This window comes from Kogia breviceps, chromosome 18, assembly GCF_026419965.1.
Source record: "Kogia breviceps isolate mKogBre1 chromosome 18, mKogBre1 haplotype 1, whole genome shotgun sequence".
Lineage (NCBI taxonomy): Eukaryota > Metazoa > Chordata > Mammalia > Artiodactyla > Physeteridae > Kogia > Kogia breviceps.
The window spans coordinates 28,072,706-28,099,493 of record NC_081327.1 but is presented as its reverse complement, the minus strand read 5'-3'; the positions used below and the strand labels follow the sequence as shown (position 1 = coordinate 28,099,493).

The window sequence follows — 26,788 nt, the reverse complement described above, 5'->3', positions numbered from 1 at the left end:
AATACTTTCTTCTTTACTTTTTTCAGCAACGAAAATCCTTTCATTTTAGTGTTCCCAACACTTAGTAAAGTACCTAACACAAAATTACATTTGTTTCCTGAATGAATGCAAGAAAAAAATTTTCATATGAAGATTGGTATCATTACTTTTGGTGTAGCACCTGGACTACCTGCTATATACTACAGCGCTCTCCATAAAGATGAAGAAAGACTTCTGGGTTGGAAGTGGAGAGGGGATGAATGAAGAAAATGTAGAAAGGAAGTAAAGTGGAAAGGAGAAAACCTGTATGAATCAGTGCAGGTGGGACAGAATACTGCAATAAAAAACTCTTCAGATGAATGCAAGATATAGGTTTACCATGTCTCTATTGGGGGTTGGGGGGAAGAACATACAGGCAGTTAGTAAACTTTTAAAATGTTTTCCCCAAATAAGGGTGATACAGTTATTAATATTTCTTTTCAAGACACAAATTTCATTTTATCCTCCCCAAACTTGATTTAAATATTTAAAATTAAATTAGAAATCCTTTCTCTCCTTGAAGTACTTTAAATTATTATAAGTTAATGTAAGATGATTTAACCTCCTACATTATATTACTTATATTTTGCTCTGACTTTGGCATATATATATATATATTTTTTAATTAATTAATTAATTTATTTATTTTTGACTGTGTTGGGTCTTTGTTGCTGTGCCTGGGCTTTCTCTAGTTGTAGTGAGCGGGGGCTACTCTTTGTTGTGGTGCACGGGCTTCTCATTGCTGTGGCTTCTCTTGTTGTGGAGCACGGGCTCTAGGCACGCGGGCTTCAGTAGTTGTGGCACATGGGCTTAGTTCCTCCGCGGCATGTGGGATCTTCCCGGGCCAGGGCTCAAACCCGTATCCCTTGCATTGGCAGGCAGATTCTTAACCACTGCACCACCAGGGAAGTCTGGCATATATGTTCTTTGATTTCTAAGTCTGACTTCAAATGTTCTACTCTGATTAATACTTAGAACCATTTCCAGTTATTACTCCTACTCCATTTCACTAGCATCAGAAGAGTACATGTGAAATTTGATGTGAGAGATCAGAAATAATGAAGGAAAAGAATATATTACCTTCTTCTTTTGAGTAATTCAGTTTATTTAAACATTAAGTAGATGCTCCTCAAATAATTAGTAGAGTAAGAGACAGTTAAATTTTTTTTATGAGAGAACATTACAAGTTTTTTTTTTTTTTTTAAATAAAATATCATTCACTGTTACCTTGGCAAATGTTGACCCACGTCCTTCTGATTCAATTGTAATGGTTTTTGTACGACGTAGTAAAATCTGATCAATATCTTCTTCACAGAATTTAGAGCCTTCATCTTCTTCTTCCATAATGGCACCATAAGCACCTCTTCGAAGCAGATCTTCTATTTCCTTTTTGGAAAGCTGTTGAATCTAAAGAGACAAAATTTTGGTAATAGTTTTTTCAAGTTCATGAAATGAGAAAGTATCCTGAAAGAATGTTAAATAACACAGAAGTCATGTTTAAATTGCATTTGGGTCTTGGGATGTACCTGAGAGAATTCTCTGAAAGAACATATTGAGGTTGTTGACTCTTTACTATCTTTAAAGTAAGATTTGCCATTTGCCTAAAATAACTCCAGTTAAAACAAAACCTCTGGGGCAGGTAACCTCTCAAGGTTCTTTTTAGTACTAGGATTCGAAAGTTGTTATAAGCACAAGATATAAATAAGATTTTGAGGGGAAAAAATGTCCAAAACATCATTTATAGCAAGAGAAAGCCAACGCTAATAGTTTGGCCCTAAAAAACAGTTTGAAAAACTGTTTATAGAAAAAATGCAGAAAAACACAAATTCTACTTTGCTGTGCCATGATACAAATGTCCTGAAAGGAAGAATTTCTACTTGAAAACACATTCTTAGAATTCACAAGCATTGACGCTATATAGACAGAACAGTTTCCAAAAGTACTAACTAAATATAGCTCTGTTCTGACATTCCTCCTTACATAAAAGTATCTATCTACTGTTTAGCATGGATCAAAATTAAATAATATGCTATCTGAGGTTTAAACTAAATATAAACAAAAACAGGAAAACTCCAGGTGAAGAAGAAAATATACGCACACCACCAACATTACTTTCTCTTCCACTCATGCTCTGTAATACAGCCTTATCTAGACCCAGTTTCAGACTGGCTCGGTCAAACATCTCTCTTTCATATGAGTTACGAGTTACTAGTCGGTAGACTTTAACTGCTTTATTCTGACCGATTCTGTGGCAACGAGCTTGGGCCTATAAAAAATGAGAAGTTATAGATTAAATTAATTTATAAAATAGCACAAAAGGAATTACACATTAAACTATCTTGATGGAATATAAAAGTATGTGCAAGAATTTTTAGACACTCTTGCTCTTGAATTGCATATAACCTTTCTCTGGAAATGAAGGTAGAACTTACTAAAATGAGACATGATTCCACAATCAGCAATAAATTAAAATTTAAACATATTTCAGAGACTATAAATCCATGAAGAAATATATTTATTAAAGAGAGTGTCATCAGCATAATTCTAGACAGGAACATAAACTCTGTGAACAGAGTTTTTTTAGCCTCTTGCTTTAAACTTAAAATCTAACCCTAAATTTCTAATTTTTTTTCTACTACATTATCAACAATCTTTTCAATATATTTTAGTTAAGCTGGGTAATTCTGAGGGAAGTAAAAACCCAAGGTGAACAACTCTGGAGGCCTAAATTTTATTTAAACAAAGAAAGAACTAATTATCTAATATGCAGACATGTTGGAAGTAGAGACATCAGAGATTACATAAGAGCTTCACATTTAATCTCGGCTTCCTAAACTTAAAACTTGTCTGATAAATTTTGAACTACGTTATACACATGAGAGGTTAAAACATTATCTTTTATTAAGCCGAGGTATATTCTCAAGAATAATATCAATTATAAAAATTCTCTTAGCCAAGGAATTTGTTTACCTGAAGGTCGTTTTGAGGATTCCAATCAGAATCAAAAATTATACATGTATCAGCTGCAGTTAAGTTGATGCCCAACCCACCAGCTCGGGTACAAAGAAGAAAGACAAATCGATCTGAATCAGGTTTACTAAATCGATCTATAGCAGCTTGTCGAAGATTCCCTCTGACTCTTCCATCAATTCGCTCATATAAATATCTATCAAATGAAATGCAATAAATTTAGATAGATGAGTATAATGAAAATGAAGGCATTCTACCAAACGTGACAGACACATATCTGTTTTCCTGCAACATTATGTTTACTACAAAATTAAGAAGTGATATTACCCCAACTAGTTTCTATGGTTTTATTCTTCTCAGTGTTGGTACAAAGTAGGAAACACAAACTAACACAAAGTCACAAAATCTCTGCATTCCTGGATGTATAGGTAAAATACCTTTACAATTAATATACTTTATTGATCTTATTGTAACAAACGATTTTTTTTTTGGGCAAGAAGCAAAAACTTTCATAAAACTCTATATAAGAAGCTTAAAAACATTTCTCTCTACCTCAATCATGCTATTCTCTCAACTGATAAACTTGCTTGTAAACTATAATTTATTAAGGGCAACCTATAATGCTAATCCTTTATAGTCATCACTGCCAAGCAATTGAATTTTAACTTCTTGTATCCTTCCTCATTTAACATCAATAAAAACAAAATACATACAAATTTAGGAACTAGAAGAGGAATACACATGACACTTGCCACACCTCTTCTGGTTCAAGACACTTCTTTCCACCTATAATTTACTAGAGTCTCAGCAGCAGCTCCACTGTTACCTTTAGTACCTGTGAAATGGGGATGTGACTTCTAATAATGTGACTTTTGACATTAAAGAAATCTGAGGTTTTCCATTAAATTCATCATAAGTCAAATTTATCTTTAGCTTACAAAGTTCTTCGTGTAAAGACATCAAGAAAATGCAAGAATGGCTGTTTTAGGAATATTGCAATTTAATCTTCTTCTACTTACGTGGTATAAAACTGAGAATAATACACATTTTGGAGTAAGACTAAATGAAAGGAACACTGACACTAAAAGTGGAACTAAAAACAAAATGAAAAATAAAAATGAACTACAAAATCTCTGATAATATAAAGTAGTATAGACAGATCTTTACTTATTAATAAGGATCAAAATATAGTAAACTACAATTACAGCTGAATCTTCATATTCTCTTTTGTATTAATGTGTTGATTTCTAATTGGCCCACAAAGTGCGCTGATAAATATCCTATGATAAATATCCTATTTATACAAATACCAATTAGACATTATTTAAGACTATCTTACTGTCAAACACCAAAAAACCAAACCAAAACAAAAAACATACATTAAACACATCAGAAAAAATTAAAACATGAGCAAGTATTATGTAGTGTACAATAAGTCAAAGTGCAGCAAGTTCAGGTTCTAATTTTAACAACAAAAAAGATCTGAAAATGATCATGAATCATTTTAATTTTGAAGATAGTTATAAATCCATTTAAAATGTTGCTACTACAAGGTTAACAAATCAAATAAAATGTAAACTAAAAAACCCATTTGTAGGTCAACAAATACCTGTCAATTTGCAAAATTTTTTTAATCAGTCTCCTTAGCCCTGTCTACTATTGCAACATATATAGGTTAGGAAAACACCTGACACATAATCTTAAACAATCTTTATGCAGAGATTTAAATGGATTCTTACCTAGATAAAGAGGAAGATGTGAATAAAGTTGGGTTACAGTACAGTGCTGCAAAAAACTTAACAACATATACTTAGCATAATTTATAGTCTAATTCAGTGGTGAATTATATGCCTTACCTTTTATGTATAAGATAGTCTTCCAGGATATCAAGGCAGCGTACCATCTGAGAGAAGATAAGCACTTTATGACCTCCTGCTTTCATTTTAGGAAGCAATTTATCAATAAGGACCAATTTACCAGCAGACTGGATCATTGCTTGAAGATGAAAATCAGAAGCAGCTGGATTATATGTATCTCTAAATTCTCCAAGTATTTTCTCCTCAGCACCTGTCAAAGAAATATAAGACAGCATCAGTGCACAAATGCAGATGACTCCCAACTACTTTCTTTTTAAAATACTGCTCCTCTGTGCTTCTGTACCATTAAAATTTTCTAATGGTAGGTACACTGCTTTTATTAGAATTACTTATGTTTGTGGCTAAATCCCCACCAGCCAGTAATTAAGGATATGGACAGTGTCTTAAGCATTTTTTATCTCCCAAGACACTAGGCATCATGTCTTATATAAATTTTATGTTTGCTAAATGTTTAATGAATGCTATTAGGAAAAGTATTAATGAAAATGTGGTTCTAACTTAGGTGAGTAAACACATATTTTTAAATAAACATCTAGTATTTAAACACCAATATAACAGTGATCATGACTGAAAGGTGATCATACTTAACCTGGATGGGCATCTTGCTTGCCATCAAAACAAACAAATAAGAAAAATTAAAAGGGAAGTCAAGTTACAGGTCTTTGACCATACTTCTTCCAGAGTCTAGATTAGCATTAGAGGCTCTCTGCTTTCCTTCAGCCTGTCTAGCCATAAGAGTACCAGGATTGCAAGTGAGTTAGTTACTAGTCTAAGAAATGGCTTGTCTTGGATAAAGTTAAGAGTATATTCCCAGGAATAAGTGAAAATACCCAAATGTTGTACGGAGAGACCATTAGTAGAGAAGCTGACAAGACCTTAAAAAGTAACACTACTAGAACATAAAAATTGAGAGACAATATCTACGTTATCCAGACTGAAAAGAAACCAGGAAGAAAAATGTAAATTCAGAGGTTCAAAGACAGGCTTTGCTGTCTTTGTCCATAAGGAGGATTAAACTGGAGGAGGAATTACAGTCCACGTTAGACTGAACATAACTCCTGCTTTTGTAATCTGGTGATGCTAACACGGGACACCGTAAAGAAGTAGCTCACACTGCTCCTGACTCCGGAACACTTGTAATCAGAACACCAGGGTGGAGAGTTATAGGATCACTGCCTCTCTTTATAACAGCCACTACAGCTGTAGTGGTGGTGTTATTTTTTCATGAGTATTTGTTGAAAGAAGAGAATTTGTTTGCAATCCTTTTAAGCTACCTTTGATAAGATATGGGTGATTACAGCACTTCCTGAGCTCCATCATGGTATTGACCAAGTTGGGTACATTAGTCTGCCCTGCTCCTTTGGATAAAAACGAAAAGTTTTTCTCCAGAATAGCCCGGTAGTATTTCTTCTGAATGTTAGTAAGTTCCACTTCAATGATGGTTTCTTCCTTAGGTGCCAACTTCTTTTCCACATCTTCTTTCAATCGTCTCAACATCATTGGTTTCAAGATAGCCTGAAGTTTCTGCACCTGCATAAAAAATGATGAAAATATATGTAGCATACATATACATAATTACAATGAGAAGAGATTTGATGTGCTTATTTACAAAGACCAATAGGAAACCTGTTCCTCTGTTTTCAGATCCCCAAATTCTTGCATGAACGTTGATTCAGAAGGAAACCTTAAGGGTTCCAGAAAGTGAAGAAGACTGAATAGTTCTTCAACTGTATTTTGGAGAGGTGTGCCAGTCAAAAGCACCTTGTGCTCCTATATAAAGCAAGAATAACATGTCAATAAGATGTACTATAGTGTTCATGTCAAACACCATAGCACTAAAATTATACGAAAGCTGACATAGGTTATCAAATGTTTCAGTGTTTGAAAAGCAAATATTTTTTTGACCATAATTTTCAAGAGTCAACGCAATACATCTCTACCCATACATCACATCATTAATTTACTTTCTCAATCACTTTTTTAAAACTCCATATCATTCTCATAATACTTTACTTTGTCTGCTATTAATTCTTACCTGTTGGTTTTAAAAGAAAATTCTAAATAATTAAGAAGCATATTTTAGGTTTTTTTTCAAGGAAACAGACATTTTAAAGAACAAAGAGGGCATTATGGGGGTTGCGCAACCATTCTTGGTATGGTAATTTGTATACAGAACAGTGCTCATTCTTTATAATTTGGCAGATCATCACTTGATTTCTTACACAAGAATAAATTCTTAAATCATTAAAAACTACAAACGAACAATGTGAAGGGCTGATTGGAATACACTTCGAAACTAGAACTGCATTACAAATTAAACATAATAGTAACAAAAGGAAAAAAAAATTTTTAATGATAATAGTACAAAGTATTTGAAATTTGATTTGACAATACCTCTAAATTCCTAACCTAAATATTTGTGTATGTATCTGTATGTCTGCATAGTATTTAATGTTAGGAAACAGTCTAAACTGATATATACCAATCTGCAAACATTGGAGTAAGGAGGGGAAGAGAAGGGGTGGGCGTGGACAAGAGTAAGAAGGAGCACTTTAGTGTTTTACTGTATGCAGTTCTATATCTTTGAATCATTTGTTCAAGTGCTCATGTACTAATTATGTGATGTTAATTAAATCAAAATGTTAAAAAACACAAAATGCTTTGATTTTAAAGCAAACTCACTAATGACTTTCAAAAATCCCATTAATTATAATAAATATATGCTAAGTATGTAGAATTGTGTAGAAACCTTATCCCTCAATCATAAATGATCTGAATAATATAACTTTGGTGAAAGCACTTTTTGTTGAGGAATTTCTGCCTTCAAACTTGTAGTTTTATTTCGTTCAATAGGACACTCTACAGAGGTTTCTCTCTCTCTTTTTTAACTACAGCAGTTAATTACTAAAGCTTTTTGGAGGAAAGAACTAAAAAATTTAAGTCTTAGAAAACAGATGAGATTCTTTCTCCCTTACTAATTAATTAAAGCAAAATAATCTTGATTATCACAGACAGAAATCAGAAATCTGTATTATAAAATAAAAAAAAGGAATAAGTTTTTGGCATTAGCTCTTTTTACTATGTAGCTAAGAAACAGAAGTCAGTCATAAAAATGACATTAAGTTACTTACCAGATTCATGAGTTTCAGACCTTCTAGAAGTTTACAATTTTTATTTTTTAACCTATGTGCTTCATCAATAATCACACATCGCCATTCAATTGCATTAAGCTCTCCACAGCCTCCAAGAATCATTTCAAAAGTGGTGATGATGGCTTGGAATCTGTAAGCGCCTCGAATGATTCGCCCCTAGAAATGTATTACCAAATACAATAATTTGCTAGAATGTCTTTCTTGATCATAATTTTTAATTCCTGTCAAGCAGCATAAAAATCATTTAATGACATCTGCTATAAAACATTTTCCACTGAAATTTTTATGTATGCACAGACACTCCCTTAAAATGAGGAACTTTAGCATTAAAACCGTATTAGATTGCTGTCTTCAAGAATGTTGTTAAAAATTATATAATTAATAATTATATCCAAATAAGTATTTCTTGATAAAACATTTTATAATTTTTAAGAGTTGTAATAACAATGTTAAGTCAAAAAAGAAATGGTTATTATAAAAGCTAGCCAATGAAATTTCACTATTAATGCTTGTTACTTATATCCATGACTCCACACATATAATGGTAGATAAGTAGTTAATATAAAAATTGGCCACTTATGTCATTTATTCAGCAAGTATTAATTGAGTGTCTCTGTTCTAGTTGTTGGAGATATAGTAGTAAACAAGACAGATTAAAAATAATTATCCAAGTGGAACTTACATTCCGATGACTCAAATATAGGACATAGCCATTAAGAAAAACAAAGAAAAAAACCCACCAAAAATTTTTTTAAAAAACTAAGAAAGTAATAGAAGTCATAGACTAAAATAAAACAGGGATGGGGAGTAGGAAGTATGGGGTTGGAGGTGACCATTCCCATTTTATTTAGAGTGACTGGGAGGCCATCATTAAGAAGTGACATTTGAGCAAAGTCCTGAAGATGAGGGAGGAAGCCATGTTAGTATCTAGAGATCTGCAGGAGAAAGAATTCTTGGTAGAAATAGAGAGCATGAACGTTGTAATGTGGAAGTATTTTGGGCAGTATTCAAATAATAGCAAGAAACCCAGAGTGACTGAAATCCAGTGAGAATGGAGGGGATGAGGCTATATACGGCCTTAAAAGCTGTGGTAAGGACTCTGGCTCTTACTGTGAGCAACAAGCTATAGGAGGGTTTTGAGACAAGAAGTGTCATGACTTGACATATATTTAAAAAGAATCCCTTGGCTGTTCTGGTAAAAATAGTCTGACAAAGGCCAAGAACAGGATCATAGAGACCAGTTAAGAGGCTGCTATAGTAATCCAAGCAAGAGATCTTCAATGGAAGTCATGAGAAGTGCTCAGTTCTGGATTTAATTAGAAGGTAGAACCAACAGGATTTACTGATGGATAGGAGTGGAGTGAGATAAAGAGAGGATTCAAGTTTGACTAAACTTTTTCGCTCAACTAGAAGTTGGTGTTGCCATTTACTACAATGAGGAAATGCAGGATTTTGGTTTTGGACATGTTATGTTTGAGATGTCTATTAGATATCCAAATGGAGTAATTGAGTAGGCATTTGCATATGACTCTGGAATTTAGTTAAGAGGTTACAGTTGGTGATATAAATTTAAGAATTTCCAGCAGTACAGGTAGTACTTAAGTTGTGTGACTGAATGAAATCTCTGATGGAATGAGTACAGATATAAAAAGTCTGAAGATTGACTGAAGATTGCCCCTGGGTCACCCCCAAGATTAGATATGGGAAGACAAGAAGGAATTGGTTAAAGAGGGCTTCAGAAGGAATAGGTGGTGACATAGGACAGTATAAAGTACTGGAATCCAAGTGAAGAGAATGTTTAAATGTGACTGAAAATTATAAACTATTAGGGATTAGAATAAATGAATGGTTAAGAAGGATCATGCGATCTGATTTAGATTTTAATTCCTATAAACTTAAACTAATTTTAGAATAATTCATATTGATTGCATATGCTGGACATTAAGTTGAACAATAGCTCCAGTAGAATATTATTAAAATATTGATAGTTATAAAGTGTTACACAGCTCTAAAAACCTGGGATATGATGCATTCAGTTAGAGTAATATTGCAGTGTTTAAGAACAAGGGCTCTTGAGTCTAACTGACTTGGGTTTATTAATCCCAGTTTTGCTCTGTGATTTTAGGGGAAACTACATCACTTCTTTTTACCTTGGTTTCCTCATTTGTAAATGAGGATGATATCACCTATTTACAAGGTGATAAATTAATCTTTGATATTACAAAGATTAAGTGAAATACTACATGCAAACTGTTTAGCATAATGCCTGGCACATGGTAAATACTCAATAAATGCCTGTGGATATTAGTGTTACTATCTCTGTTACTTTTTCCAAGGCAACTGAGAAAATTACAACATAATTTTACTACTTATGTGATTTGAAGTTATTTAATAACTTGGAAAAAGCAGAAGTTAAATGTTCATTTAATTTATATTAAAATATATTTGAAAGAATTAACTCTGAAAATTATTTCTATGTTTGAAGTATAGAGCTATTTAGCTCATTACAAGACATCTTTACCTCTTGAAATTTTAAACCCTTCATATAATATTCTTCTAGAATGTATAGCATTTACCATAAAAATATAATTTAATATATACTATTCAGTTTACAACACATCAAGATCTTTCAGCTTCTGGCTATCACATTTATACCAAACTCATACAAGACATATATTAAAACTGTAACCTTGTTAAAAATCCTTAAACTTCCAATATTTTAATGTGCCTTTAAAAAATGAGATTGAGGGCTTCCCTGGTGGCACAGTGGTTGAGAGTCTGCCTGCCAATGCAGGGAACACGGGTTCGTGCCCCGGTCTGGGAGGATCCTGCATGCCGCGGAGCGGCTGGGCCCGTGAGCCATGGCTGCTGAGCCTGCGCGTCCGGAGCCTGTGCTCCGCCAATAGGAGAGTCCACAACAGTGAGAGGCCCGCGTACCGCAAAAAAAAAAAAAAAAAAAAAAAAGAAAAAATGAGATTGAACTAAATGATTTTAATGATATCATAGAGCTCTAAAATTCTATAAATGTACAATTAAGAATAATAAATCACTATGGAAGGAAATGAAACTATAACTTAACTAAGATGTCATAGGCTCCAAAGGTGCAAGGGTAATAATTTTCAGTACAACTGATTGCAGACATACTTAATTTCATAGAAATCTAATTATTTCAACCATAGAAGTAGAAGGGAAATGAGGTTAAAGGAAAAAATCAATTAATTTTATTGATATTCAGCCTCAAATAAGTAGAAAACCAGTTGTAATTGGGAGGCAAAAGTAGAAGGCTATGCACTTTACCTTACCTTAACGTATATCACATCCCATAATCTGGCCATGTTATAATGGTCCTTATAAAACAGAAAAATCAGTGAAAGGAAATAAAATATTAAGGTGCTATATTGAGGCAGAGTGCCATAACCTTTTCCAATGAAAAAGTACAATTTTGTGTGAGTTGTTTTAATTAATTTTGTTTCTTATTTCTTAATAAAAGTTTTACCTAAGAAGAGTCAAACTACCACTCAAAACTGCAACTTGGAACTTCATGTTTTCTAGTCTTAACCTTCTGCTAGGGAATTCTTTCTTATAATGTCATCTCAATTTTATGATCTGTGTATTTAGCAGAAAAATAGGAATTCCTTCCAAAAGAGTAAGTGGCCAAAGTAAAATGGAAAATGTGCCCCTAGGATATAGGGAAGAAGAAAACCATCAAAGCAATAGAGTAATGAAATAACCAATCCAAAGGGTAGAAAGATACAGATGTATGCTTGTACCAATATACAAAACAAACCAAATTTTTAAAAACCGTCTAAAATCAAAATTCATTGAACACACAAGAGAACCTATGGTTTCACCTCACGGCATTCAAACCCATGGTGATCAGTGGAGATGTAAATTTTAAAATGGAGGGAAAAAATGGAGGATAACCAAAGAGACACATTACTTTTAAAATAAATTTAATGTGTAGCTGAAAACAATTAGTAAAGCAATTATTCTAGTTGAAAAATTAAGTATACAATCAAATTTGTACATTTGTATAAATCAGCATACTTCCTTCCAGTGAACTAGAGCGTGAGCTTGGCTACTTCTGTCATTTTTCTCTTCAGTTACTAAAATTTATTGTAAAATAAATATGATGAATAAAGAGATGAGATTAAGATTTAAGTAGGCAATTAAAATCTATCATAAATTTGAAAGTAATTAATATGTAATGTTAATCTTTTGCAAACCTGACCTTTCAAACAACAACAAAAAATCACCAGTAACACACCTGTGAGTCCCTGAAGTACATCTCATATTGCTGTATCATTTGTCTGCTAATCAGGCTCCCATGATAAACCACAACATTAATATCAGTCCACGTACGAAATTCTCTCTCCCAGTTTGCAATAGTAGAAAGTGGAGCAATAATCAGGAAAGGTCCTCTTATACCAGTCAGAAGGATTTCGTAGAGGAATGTAATTGATTGAATGGTTTTGCCAAGACCCATTTCATCTGCTAAAATGCAGTTTCGTCTGAAATAAACAAATATATTACCCATGTAGATTTTGGGGTTTTCTGTATACTACAATGTTTTAAAAGATAAATATTTAAAAAAATAACCAGTGATCAAGTTAAAATATTTGCATTTATAACGCAGAGGTTGCTGAAGTGCAGATTTGGCTAAAGATTATAATTTCATTATAATATTGCAAAGGGACAACTATAGATTTCTGTAGCTCCAAAATAAAGATACCACCTGTTAGATATCTGATTTTTTAAAAGAACGAAATGGCAAGAGCAAGGCAAACTAAATGTGTTACTTATTCAGGAAACATTTATTAAATGCTTTCTGTATCTCATGGATAGTATGAGATGACAGGATACAAAAGAAATAGAACATGTTCTTTGCCTTCCAGGGGCTTGTATCTATTAGAAAAGCAGACATATGAATAAATAAATAAATAGTCATGCAATGTGCTATCACAGAAGCACAAATGAAGAACTGGTTTTCGACTCTGGCTATACATCAGAATAGTCTAAGAAACAGATACCCATGGTCTTTCCTTTACATTCTGATTCAATGTGCATGGAGTAGGATAAAAGCAACTGTAATTTTAAAAATAAGCTGCACAGATGATTATGATATACGGCCAGTTAAGAATTATCAGTGTTTATTATGGAACCTCAGAGGAGTAAGCATCTAACCCTGGCTAGAAGAGATGAGAGAAGATAAGGCTGCCTTCAAAGAGGAGGACAGTAATGAGTAGGATTTTGCCAAAGGGCAGAACAAAGGAGCATAAGTGTGAAGAACATGATCAACTGGGAGGCCACAAGTTATTTAATATGGTTTTGAGGAAACAGTAAAGGGAAGGGATCTTACTAAGATAAGCAGGGGTCACAAATAAAGGTTAGAAATCATTTTACAATATTATGAATGAGAGTCACTGCACATTTTTAAAGAAACTTGATGAGATTAGGTTTGTACTTGAAGTTTACTCTGGTGCCAATGTGAATATTAGAAGGTGAAGTGACTGAAGTTTGGACAGTAATTGGGAAAGTACCACAATAATGCAGGAAAGAATGGGTGGACATTTGGACTAAGGTAGGAGGGATCAAGAGGAGAAAACTGATCCCAAAGTTAATTACATGTTAGAATGATTTGGACTTAGTGACCAATCAGATATATGGAGTGTAGGATGACAGTCAGATTTCAGTCTGGGTGACTAAATAAGTTGTGTTATTATTAACCAAGATGTAAAATATTTGAAGAATAAGTCTGATATGGAAGAAACAGGAAATAATAAGGTTAATTTTGAATATGCTGGGTTTAAAGAATCTTTGAGATAGACATTAAGGTAGCCAGAAGTAAACAAATACGGACTTGGAGTTCAAGGCCTTGGTTAAAGATGTTATTGATAAGTGAAGACATGGGGGAGTACAGTTTGGCTTAGGGAGAACAAACATGTAATATGAGAAGAAAGTAAAAAACAGAACTTTGGGAAAGAAAAAAACCAACAACACTGAAAGGGTAGGCAAGGAAGAAGAACCAGCAAAGACTATTGAAAGGAATAGTTACAGAGGTACTGGAGAGCTAGGAGAATCACACTGTGGAAGCTGTTGGGAGTGAGAATTGGGGAAAAGTTAAAAAAAGGAAGAACTAGCAACTATTATCTAACACAGCAGAGACAGCAAATTAGGGCTAAAAAATATCTAGTGGATTAGAAAATTAAGAGTTTCAGAGATGATACAGAATCAAAAGTCAAACGACAAGTTTAAGGAGAACTGGAGATGAGAAAATGGGAAGAGTTCATATAGGCTATACTTCCTAGACCTTTGCCTAGGAAGTTACAAAGAGGGATCAATGTAGCTAGAAGGAAAAACAGAGCCAAGAGAAGGTTTACCCTTTCCTTTCCTTACTTTTATATATAAGTTAAACCCAAATTTGTTCACAGACTGAAGGGATGGCACTAGTCTTAAGAGATAATTTGAAGATACAACAGAGAAGGATAATAAGTGACTGAAGTGAGGTTCTGAAAAGATTGGATTAGATGCCTGTCAAGAGTTGAGGCGGTTGCATTAGTCTTGGTTCTGGGGAGGCACCTTTTAACTTCTGATATGAGGACAGAGGTAAGAATGGCTAAGGATGGAGATATATTTGTAGGCTTGGGTGTGAGGGCAGGCAAGAATCTGAATGAATTCACCTACTGGCCGTAGGCTTCTCTATGAAGCAGTCATATATAGAGAGTGAAGGGGATAGGGTTGTGATAAAGTACTTGAGGAAAGTGGCGCAAGTTTAAAACAAGTAACTGGGAAAGGGTATTGATAAGAGAAGACAATTAAAATAAAATTTTGTTAACTATTTTACCAGGAAGATTCTCTTGGGAAAAATGATTAACATTTAGAAAATATAAACCAGGGGAAAGAGCACTGTGTGGAATAACAGGTTTCTCCTAACTCCACCTGACTGAGTTTCATGACTCACCATTACTTAGTGAAACAGAAGAATCATGTGACAAGTAAAAACACAGAAAAGTGATTTTGAATATGTCATAAAATTTTGCTATTATTATTAATAATAGTACTACCTTCATTTGCTCTTTTATATACACTATCAGACTTTTTTCTCAATCAAGATACTATTTTTTACTTCTTTTGCAATTAATTTTCCATCTCACTAAAAAAAGGTGAGATAATATTCCAAAAAGCATTTTGAACAACTTGGAAAATTAATAATAAATGGGGTTAATGGATTAGTAGGTTCTTATATTTAGTATTCTATTCCTTATCAATTGCTGACAATCTGCTTCCTTGAAGACGTACATTACAGACCTATCTAATTCTTATAGATGGAACTGCTGACACCTTACTAACTACATTCAACTACTGGCAGACAGTAGTGTAAGTTGAAAAACATTCTGTAACACAGCTGACGTTTGATGATGTTAACAAAGGTATTTCAAATTTAATTACAAATTAACATATCAATTTTCTTCTATTCTCATTGGTACACATTAAAAGGAAGGAACTGTAGTCAAAATCCTAAATTATAATGTACATATCTTCTTGAGCTAACCACAACTTCATTTTCAATAATGAAGACTCTATGACAGTAATAATGTAGCAACATCAGTAAAAATTTCACTTAATGTATTTTTGAAACACATAAAAAAAAAAACCACACATTAAATTTTTTTTCTATTAATATTAATACACACTACATACCTATTGTACCAGTTGAATAAGAGCCAGTTGAGTCCTTCCAGTTGATATTCCCTGAGTTGATTGCCATTTTTATAATCCCTGGATTGATCTATTTTTTTCCAAATATTAGAAGGAGGACGGTCCTTTGTGGAAAAACAAAGAATGAATGATGTATTTTAGATTTTTTGATCTTCCCTACATCTCATACATGGTAAAAGCATTGCTTTTAAAATAATCATAGAAGAATAACATAATATGACATTATGATGAAATTTTACAAACATCTAAAGACCAAGTAAGTTCTACACGAACTCTTCCAGAAAACTGAAGAGGAAAGCATATGTCCCAACTCATTCTATGAAACTCTGATACCAAAATCAGACAAAGGCAATACAGGAAAACTAGAGACCAATATCCCACGTGAACAGAGACGAAAAATTCATAACAAAATGTTAGCAGATGGAATCTAACAATATATAAAAAGGTTAACACAGCATGACCAAGTGCGGTTTTTCCCAGGTATGGAAGGTGGATTAACTTTGAAAATTAATCAATGTTGATCAACAGACTAAAAAACAAAAATATGATAATCTCAGCAGATGCAGAAAATGGAAAAACTGAATGCTTTCTCCCTAGGATCAGAAAAAGGCAAGGATGTCCGCTGTCATCACTTCTATTCAACATTGTACTACAGGTTCTAACAGAAGCAATCAGGCAAGAACAAGAAATAAGTCATTAAGATTGGAAAGGAAGAAGTAAAACTTTCTTAATTTATAGAAGACATGATTTGTCTACATGGAAAATCTTGTGGAATCTAGAAAAAACATAAACTAAGAAGTGATTTTACTAACATTACATGATATAAGATCAATATACAGAAAATTGTATTCTATATTGTAGAAACAATTATAAATAAACTTTAAAAATACTATCTTATAATGGCATCTAAATATGAAGAATTGAGGATTTACTAAAAAAAAATTTCTTAAATGGTAGCCAATGAACTTTAAAATAATTAACATATAATATTGCTTTAATTATTGTTTAAAATAATTTCCACATTAATTAATATTCTCCATAATTTTATTTTCAGCAATCCAATCACTGTTTCCTTAGTTTTTAGGCCAGTAACAAATTTCATTTGATCAAAGATACTTTACAGGGGGATTCCCTGGTGGCACAGTGGTTGAGAGTCCGCCTGCTGATGCAGGGGACGCGGGTTCGTGCCCTGGTCTGGGAAGATCCCACATGCCGCAGAGCGGCTGGGCCCGTAAGCCATGGCCGCTGAGCCTGCGCATCTGGAGCCTGTGCTCCGCAACGGGAGAGGCCACAACAGTGAGGCCCGCGTACTGCAAAAAAACCAAAAAAACCATGTAAAGAAGTCTGTATGACTTCTTTGGTGAAATGTCTATTTAGGTCTTCTGCCCATTTGTTAATTGGGTTGTTTGTTTCTGGATGTTGAGCTCCATGAGCTGTTTGTATATTTTGGAGATTAATCCTTTGTCCATTGCTTCATTTGCAAATATTTTCTCACATTCTGAGGGTTGTCTTTTTGTCTTGTTTATGGTTTCCTTTGCAGTGCAAAAGCTTTTAAGCTTTAATTAGGTCCCATTTGTTTATTTTTGTTTTTATTTTCATTACTCTAAGAGGTGGGTCAAAAAAAAGATCTTGCTGTGGTTTATGTCAGAGTGTTTTTCCTATGTTTTCCTCTAAGAGTTTTATAGTGGTCTTACATTGAGGTCTTTAATCTATTTTGAGTTTACTTTTGTGTATTGTGTTAGAGAGTATTCTAATTTCATTCTTTTACATGTAGCTGTCCAGTTTTCCCAGCACCACTTACTGAAGAGGCTGTCTTTTCTCCATTGTATATTTTTGCCTCCTTTGTCAAAGATAACATAACCATATGTGTGTGGGTTTACCTCTGGGCTTTCTATCCTGTACCACTGATCTATATTTCTGTTTTTGTGCCAGTAACATACTTCCTGATTACTGTAGATCTGTAGTATAGTTTGAAGTCGGGGAGCCTGATTCCTCCAGGTCTGTTTTTCTTTCTCAGGGTCTTTTGTGTTTCCATACAAATTGTAAAATTTGTTGTTCTAATTCTGTGAAGAATGCCACTGGTAGTTTGATAGGGATTGCATTGAATATGTAGATTGCTATGGGTAATATAGTCATGTTCACAATGTTGATTCTTCCAATTCAAGAACATGGTATATTTCTCCATCTGTTTATGTCATGTTTGATTTATTTCATCAGTGTTTTATTTTTTTTGTTTATTTTTTTTGTTTTATTTTTTTCATCAGTGTTTTATTGTTTTCTGAGTACTAGTCTTTTGCTTCCTTTGGTAGGTTTATTCCTAGGTATTTTATTCTTTTTATTGAGAAGGTAAATGGGATTGTTTCCTTAATTTCTCTTTTTTTCATTGTTAGTGTATAGGAATGCAAGACATTTCTGTGCATTAATTTTGTAACCTGCAAGCTTACCAAATTCACTGATTAGTTCTGGTAGTTTTCTGTCAGCATCTTTAGGATGTTCTATGTATAGTATCATGTCATCTGCAAACAATGACAGTTTTACTACCTCTTTTCAAATTTGGATTCCTTTTGTTTCTTTTTCTTCTCTGACTGCTGTGACTAGGACTTCCAAAACTACGTTGGATAAGAGTGGTGAGAGTGGACATCCTTGTCTTGTTCCTGATCTTAGTGGAAATGCTTTCAGTTGTTCACCATTGAGAATAATGTTTGTTGTGGGTTTGTTGTATATGGCCTTTATTACGTTGAGATAGGTTCCCTCTATGCCCATTTTCTGGAGAGTTTTAATCATAAATCGGAGTTGAATTTTGTCAAAAGCTTTTTTTCTGCATCTATTGAGATGATCATATGGTTTTTATTCCTTAATTTGTTAATATGGTGTATCACACTGATTGTTTGTATATATTGAAGAATCCTTACATTCCTGCGATAAGTCCCACTTGATCATGATGTACGATCCTTTTAATGTGTTGCTGGATTCTGTTTGCCAGTATTTTGCTCAGGATTTCTGCATCTATGTTCATCAGTGATATTGATCTGTAATTTTCTTCTTTTGTGATATCTTTGTCTGGTTTTGGTATCAGGGTGATGGTGACCTTGTAGAACGAATTTAGAAGTGTTCCTCCCTCTGCAATTTTTTGTAAGAGTTTGAGAAGGATAAGTGTTAGCTATTCTCTAAATGTTTGATAGAATTCACCTGTGAAGCCATCTAGTCCTGGGCTTTTGTTTGTTGGAAGATTTTTATTTCCAGTTTCAATTTCATTACTTGTGATAGGTCTGTTTATATTTTCTAATTCTTCCTGGTTCAGTCTTGGAAAATTGTACCTTTCCAAGAATTTATTCATTTCTTCGTGGTTGTCCATTTTACTGCCATATAGTTGTTTGTAGTAGTTTCTTATAATCCTTTGTATTTCTGTGGTGTCAGTTGTGATTTCTCCTTCTTCATTTCTAATTTTATTGATTTGCATCCTCCCCCTTTTTTTTTTTTGATGAGTCTGGCAAAAGGTTTATCAATATTGTTTATCTTCTCAACCAACTTCTAGTATTAATGATCTTTGTTATTGTTTCCTTCATTGCTATTTCATTTATTTCTGCTCTGATCTTTATGATTTCTTTCCTTGTACTGACTTTAGGTTTTCTTTTTTCTTCTTTCTCTAGCTGCTTTAGGTGTAAGGTTAGATTGAGATTTTTCTGGTTTCTTGAGGTGAGATTGAATTGCTATGAACTTCCCTGTTAGAAATGCTTTTGCTGCGTCCCATAAATTTAGGGCTGTCATGCTTTCCTTGTCATTTGTTTCCATGTATTTTTAAATTTCTTCTTTCATTTCTTCAGTGATCTCTTGGTTGTTTAGTAGTGCACTGTTTAGCCACCATGTATTTGTGTTTTTTACAGTTTTTTCCTGTAATTGAATTCTAATCTCATAGTGTTGTGCTCAGAAAGGATGCTTGATACAATTGCAATTTTCTTAAATTTTCTGAGTCTTGATTTGTGACCCAAGATGTGATCTATCCTGGATCATGTTCCATGTGCATTTGAGAAGAAAGTGTATTCTGCCACCTGCTGGTGGAATGCCCTATAAATATCAATTAAATCTATCTGGTCTACTGTGTCATTTAACACTTGTATTTCCTTATTTATTTTCTATTTGGATGATCTGTCCATTGGTGTAAGTGGGGGGGGGGTTCAAGTCCCCCTATTATTGTGTTGCTATCTATGTCCCTTTTTATGGTTGTTAGCATTTGCCTTATGTATTGAGGTGCTCCTGTGTTGGGTGCATATATATTTATAATTGTTATGTCTTCTTCTTGGATTGACCCCTTGATCATTATGTCGTGTCCTTCCTTATCTCTTGTAACAGTCTTAAAGTCTATTACATCTGATATAAGTATTGCTTCTCTGGCTTTCTTTTGATTTCCATTTGCATGGAATACCATTTTCCACCCTTCACTTTCAGTCTGTATGTATCCTTACGTCTGAAGTGGGTCTCTTATAGACAGTGTACATACAGGCCTTGATTATGTATCTATTCAGCCAGTCTGTGTCTTTAGGTTGGAGCATTTAACCCATTTATATTCAAGGTTATCAATATGTATGTTCCTATTACCATTTTCTTAATTGTTTTGGGTTTGTTTTTGTGGGTCTTTTTCTTCTCTTGTATTTCCTGCCTAGAGAAGTTCGTTTAGCATTTGTTGTAGAGCTGGTTTGGTGGTGAATTCTCTTAGCTTTTGCTTGTCTGTAAAGCTTTTGATTTCTCCTTCGAATCTGAATGAGATCCTTGCTGGGTAGAGTAATCTTGGTTGTAGGTTTTTCTCTTTCATCACTTTAAGTATATCCTGCCACTCTCTTCTGGCCTGCAGAGTTTGTGCTGAAAAATCAGCTGATAACCTTATGGGGATTCCTTTGTATGTTATTTTTTGCTTTTCCCTTGTTGCTTTTAATACTTTTTCTTTGAATTTAATTTTTGTTAGTTTGATTAATATGTCTTGGTGTGTTTCTCCTAGGGTTTATCCTGTATGGGACTATCTGCCCTTCCTGGAGTTGTGTGACTATTTCCTTTCCCAAATTAGGGAAGTTTTCCACTATAATGTCTTTGAATATTTTCTCAGACCCATTCTTTTTCTCTTCTTCTTCTGGGACCCCTATAATTTGAATGTTGGTGCGTTTATTGTTGTCCCAGAGGTCTCTGAGAATGTCTTCAATTCTTTTCATTCTTTTTTGTTGATTCTGTTCCTAGGCAGTTACTTCCACCATTTTGTCTTCCAGCTCATTTATTTGTTCTTCTGCCTTAGTTATTCTGTTATTCATTCCTTTTAGTGTATTTTTCATTTCAGTTATCGTGTTGTTCATCTCTGTTTGTTTGTTTAGTTCTTCTAGATCTTTGTTAGACATTTCTTGTACTTTCTCAATCGGTGCCTCCATTCTATTTCTGAGATTCTGGATCATCTTTACTATCATTACTCAATTCTTTTTCAGGTAGGTTGCCTACTTCCTCTTCATTTATTTGGTCTTGTAGGTTTTTACCTTGCTCCTTCATCTGTGACACGTATTTTTGTCATTTCACTTTTTTTTTTTTTTTTTTTTTGATGGGTGGGATTGTTTCCTATCTTACTAGTTGTTTGGCCTGAGGCTTCCAGCACTGGAGTTCATAGGCTGCTGGGTAGAGCTTGGTCTTGATGCCGAGATGAGGAACTCCGGGAGATCCCACTCCAATGAATATTCCCTGGGGTCTGAGGTTCTGTTAGTCCAGTGGTTTGGACTCAGAGCTCCCACTGTAGGAGCTCAGGCCTGACCCCCAGCTTGTGAACCAAGATCCTGTAAACTGTGCAGGGTAGCAGAGGGAAAAAAAAAGCCGGAAAAGGCCTTGGCTGTTGGGGACAGGGCTTAGGCAGGGGCAGGGTTTAGGTGGTGGGTGGGTCCTCTTCTTAGGACCCCGAGGGCTGGAAAAGGCCGTGGGGGTTGATCAGGCTTAGGTTCAACCACAGTAGGAGGGGCCCAGGAGCGCCTCTGGCCTTGGAGCGTGGAGGACCAGGTCCGGGACCCCAGCAGGCTCCCTGGGCCCGAGAAGGCAGAGGAAATGATAGGCGCGTTCCCCCTGATCCTCCAATCGCAGATGGTGCTCTCCTTGTTGGCCTCTATTCTTCTCCCCCACCCATGCCCCTAGGACCCACACAGCCAGCGGGGGCCCCCAGACCAGGAAGCCTAACAGGCTTACCGTGGCCGAGTGCAGGGGAAACACCCAAGGTACTTCCCCTGATCCCATGGTCCTGGAGGGTCCTCCCCGCTGCCTCTCCTCCTCCCTCCCTCCTACATCCCTAGTACCCACGCAGTCTGGAAGGGGCCCAGGAGACCAGCAGGCTTCCTGGGGCACGAGTGGGAAGGGGAAATGCTAGGTGCGCTCCCCTGATCCTCCAAGCCTCCGAGGGTGCCCTCCAAGGCGTGGGAAACCCTCCCCTCTCCTAGCCACCTCTCAGGGGCCCCAGTCCTGTCCGGCCTCCACTTCTCCTCCCACCTCACAATCCCCCACACATCCTACCCGGTCACTTGAGGGTTCCTCCTGTCTCCTTGGGTGTTGAGGTCCCCCACCAGCATCTGGCAGGTGCCCTAGTTGTGGGGAGACGCAAGCTCCATGTCCTCCCATGCCACCATTTTGACTCCGCCCCACTATGTAGGCCTTTAACAATATTCTATACAAAAGGTTTTTCTAAAAATAAAGCTACTATAGAAGTAGAACTATTTAGTTATGAATAACTTGTTTACAGAAAACAAGGAAAGGCGGGTATAATAAGAATTTTTCTTTGATAGAGAATTCATAACTCTGCTTAGAGCTGAAACTGATATTCTTGACATTTTTATAAATGACCAGAGAGAAAAAGTGGTGCAAAAGTTTTAAATTCAAGATGAGGTAGAAGTATTTGCAACTTTTCTGGAGGGGAATTTAAAAGGAAATACTTCTCAAACTTTTGAATGAATATATGTTCTGACCAAACAATTATACTTCTGATTTATCTTTTTTTTTTTTTGCGGTACGCGGGCCTCTCACTGTTGTGGCCTCTCCTGTTGTGGAGCACAGGCTCCAGACACACAGGGTCAGAGGCCATGGCTCACGGGCCCAGCCGCTCCGCGGCATGTGGGATCTTCCTGGACTGGGGCACGAACCTGTTTCCCCTCCATCAGCAGGTGGACTCTCAACCACTGTGCCACCAGGGAAGCCCTGATTTATCTTACAAGGGCTCAATGTTCAATGTAACATTGTTTATAAGAGCAAAACACTGGAGTATCCACTAATGGAGGAATAGTTAAATTAACATACGTAAGATACTATGTAGTAATTTTTAAAATACAATATTAATTGCATACCAGACTAAATTAAAATTTCAAAAATTACATTAAATCTGTTGAATAAAGAAGTGCTACGATTTTATGATGCTAAGGCATGTTCTTACCAAATGTCTTGTGTCAGGCCGTGAAGCTTGCAACTGTTCAAACTCTTCTATTTTTGCAAGATCTACATCTTCTTTTAGTTCCCAAGTACTATCTTCATATGGTAATGAGCACCACTTTACTAAGTAGTAAATAACAGGCTGTAAAAAAATTTTTTTTCCTTTTACCATTTTGAAAAAGAATAGTAAGAAATAGTTTAAATTAAGAATCCCCAGAAATAGTTTAAATATATTAACCTATATCGGTAAAACTTATGAAACTTTTTTTGGTGTTTTTAGGTCATTAACTTTAAAAAAGTAATGCTTTAATATTTGGAAGTCTTCAGAGTTTTCTTACTTACTTAAAAACTATTTCTACCAAATATTTACTTACCTCACCAGTATCTTTATCTTCACAAAAAGAGACTTCTAATACTCTGTCTACTTCAACGTAGTCTGGGTTAAATGGTTCTTCTTCCATCTAAAATTAAAAAGTAACTTAGTTGATAGATGATAAAGAAGTAGAAAGATGAAAGTGAAATAAAGACAAATTTACTAGCTATTCACTATAGAACAAACACGTTTGATTTTAATTAAATTTCAAAAAAATGGAATACTTCCATTTTAATTTCAGAAAGATTGCTAGGATATTTGTCTATATTATGAATCACCATGTTATATATAAAAAACTCAACTTAAACAGCACTAAAAAATAGGTACTCCAGACAAGTAAATTACTCTTTAAAAATTTCTGAAAGGGAGCCTCTTTTGGAAAGAGGCTCTCCTTTACCTTTGTTTTACTACTTTCCTCAGGTCCAAGAGTTGAAGACTAATCACCTGACCTGGAGGCTCCTGTCTCATTTGTATCAAACACTCTTTCTGTACTGATGGTTCTTGTGCTCAAGAGCCCCTTACCTAACTAAATGCAAACTCTCTAAGCTACCTCACACTCGACTGCACTCATTTACTCTTCAACCTACACTTCTTCCTGTAGTTTCTAACTGGGTTAACAGTAACAGCACCAAATTCACATCCTACTCCCACTAACACAAGCCAGCAATGGAGAAGTCATCTTAGATTCCTTCTCTTTTTTAATCTCCCACATCTCTTAACTCATCAATTCACACAGATCCTACTTTTATCTGTAACTCAAATTGGTTCCTCCTTCCTCATTCTCACTGCTTCATCACTTCTTACTTTGATCTTTACAAATGCCTCCCTTTATTTTCACACTGTCCCCACAGTACTCTTTCTCAAATATAAATTACATATTGCTCCCTTGCTTCAAATCCTTCAATGACTCTCCTCTGTTTGGGAACCAAGTCCAGATCAGTTTCTGTGGAATAAAAAGGCTCATACCTTTTCCTCCAGCCTCATCTCCTACTGCTTGACACAGCTGTACCCCAGATTTCAAGCTTTAGAGTACAAAAACAGATGCTTTTCAAACTCCATGTTCTGTCACACCTTCATGGTTTTATACTCATTTTTCTCTCCTGAATAGACTGCTGTTCCTTCTCTTGTCTACTTGGCTAATTCCTACCCATTCCTCAAAGTCTTACTTCCAAAAACCCATCTCAGCTATCTTTGCTGCCTCTCCTCCTCTCTTTAACCTCTAAATGTTATAGTACTCCATGGCTCTGCCTTTAGTTCTCCTATCTTAATCCTTTCCTGAGCAATACTATCATCCCCATGTACAGGACACACTTGCTAACAAAGAGCACTGCCCAACACCAGAATGGTAATAAGGTATTCTAAGAAAATCTGCACAGCTCCAGTTTATCTTGTACCGGAGTCATGAATGTACCTAATCTTCATGAAAAATTAGAAGATTATTAGTTAAGTACTTCTAAAATCTTCAGCTCATTAGAAACTTCTATGTCAGAGTGAGGAAGTGAGAAATTTTTGAGGACCTCCCAGCATCCATAAACTGATAGGTCATTTCAGTCATCAAATTTTTGAAGTAGATTTTATAATTACAAGGAAATAACAATAGCTTCATGGTGGAAAAATCTGCCATAAGATATCAACCATTATCTAGTGATTAAAGTTAACACCACCAGTAATTGGGCAAATAGGTATCATGTACCTCCTGATACGATACACTGAGAATGCTGCTGCATCATCTCTGTAGTGTTCTTTTAAATAATGCATGACCTGAAGCTGAGGAAACATCAGATAACCCCAAATTGAGGGATGGGCTACAAAATAAACCACCTAAATTCTTTAAAAAGTGTCCAAGTAATGAAAAACAAAGAAATATTGATAAAGGAGACATAACAACTAAATGCATTATATGCTGCAGGATTGGATTCTAGACCAGAATAGGCATACACACTCACACTTTTTTTTGCTATAAAAACACTAGTGGAACAATTAGTGAAGTATGAATAAGGTCTATAGGTGAGATAACAGTACTACATCAATGTTAATTATACTATTATTATGTAAGACTGTTTCTAGAAAATACTGAAATTGAGACTTAATTTTCAAATGGTTTAGAGAAAAATGTATGTGCATGGGAGAAAGGCAGAGGCAGAAAGAGAGAGAGAGGTACACAAAGACTAAAGGAGAATTAATGTTAATGACAAAGCAAACATGGTAAAATGTTAACATTTAGGGAATCTAGTTAAAATATATGTGGGAATTTGTTGTATTAAATTTTTCAAATAAAAAGTTAAAAAAATTTAGATGAATCTAAAACTGCTCTAAAAAAGTCTATTAAGGGACTTCTCTGGTGGTCCAGTGGTTAAGACTCCACGCTTCAAATGAAGGGGGTGCAGGTTCGATCCCTGGCCAGGGAATTAAGATCCCACATGCTGCACTACACAGCCAAAAACTTTAAAATATAAAAAGTAAAATAAAAAAATTTAGAAGTCTATTAAAGGAAATATGAAAAAAAATTTAGAGCAGGAAAGGACATCAGACATTTTAGTGAGGCCTGGAAAGGTTAATGAGTTTTTCCAGTGAGGTTCTGTTCATGCATACACAAAGATGATACAGAAAATATGCAATATATTTCAAATACTGGAAAATCTTCTTTTCCATTTATTTGCTATGCTACCATTTCCATTCTTGAAGAACTTTGCTGATAAAATACTTTAAGATATTAACACACTCACATTCAACTCTAAAAAGTATTGAAATATATGCTAATTTAAAAACACAAGGGTTATCTACCATTCTGAATTATCACTGTTCCTGTTTTAGCTATTTTCCAAGTTAAATTTAGGGAAAGAAAATATATGTAGATAGCATTTATCTTCAAATATCATAAGAGGAAGCCTAAGAATTAAAATGAGTAATACTTAAATTTTTGATACATAATACTACATGTGTTCAGAGTTCAACACGTAATAGTCTTTTTTTTTCTTACATCTGCAAAAAAATGTGCTCTTTGTGCTTGTCTCAATTTGAATCGTTTGATTTTCTGCTGGATCCTTTTATCTTTCAGAAGCTGCTGTTCTGTGGCCCACTCACAGTGAAGATAGGAGCTAAAATTTTTATAAAAGCAATATATTAGAATGATATAGAAAACCATGTTTTGAGTTTTTATAGATTTATTTTTAATCACAGTCTCTAAAACAAAATATTATCTTCAACTTTACAAATAGGTAGTTCATCATTTCATTTAATGTCAATAG

At 34.8% G+C, this 26,788-nt stretch overlaps 1 protein-coding gene across 19 annotated transcripts in view; it reads right to left on the bottom strand.

Moving 5' to 3' along the window:
• Positions 1 to 26,788, bottom strand: part of CHD9 (chromodomain helicase DNA binding protein 9) — a 244,763-nt gene that overhangs the window by 67,464 nt on the left and 150,511 nt on the right. For all 19 annotated transcript variants that reach the window (XM_059043684.2, XM_059043692.2, XM_059043691.2 and 16 more), the window contains 12 exons: positions 26,521 to 26,638; positions 23,542 to 23,628; positions 23,172 to 23,309; positions 15,719 to 15,840; positions 12,285 to 12,528; positions 7,997 to 8,173; positions 6,492 to 6,635; positions 6,140 to 6,395; positions 4,845 to 5,055; positions 2,989 to 3,184; positions 2,117 to 2,284; positions 1,246 to 1,425 (listed from right to left, as the gene is read on the bottom strand). In XM_059043684.2, coding sequence (XP_058899667.1) covers positions 1,246 to 1,425; positions 2,117 to 2,284; positions 2,989 to 3,184; positions 4,845 to 5,055; positions 6,140 to 6,395; positions 6,492 to 6,635; positions 7,997 to 8,173; positions 12,285 to 12,528; positions 15,719 to 15,840; positions 23,172 to 23,309; positions 23,542 to 23,628; positions 26,521 to 26,638 — 2,041 coding nt within the window. The remainder of the gene's footprint in view (positions 1 to 1,245; positions 1,426 to 2,116; positions 2,285 to 2,988; positions 3,185 to 4,844; positions 5,056 to 6,139; positions 6,396 to 6,491; positions 6,636 to 7,996; positions 8,174 to 12,284; positions 12,529 to 15,718; positions 15,841 to 23,171; positions 23,310 to 23,541; positions 23,629 to 26,520; positions 26,639 to 26,788) is intronic.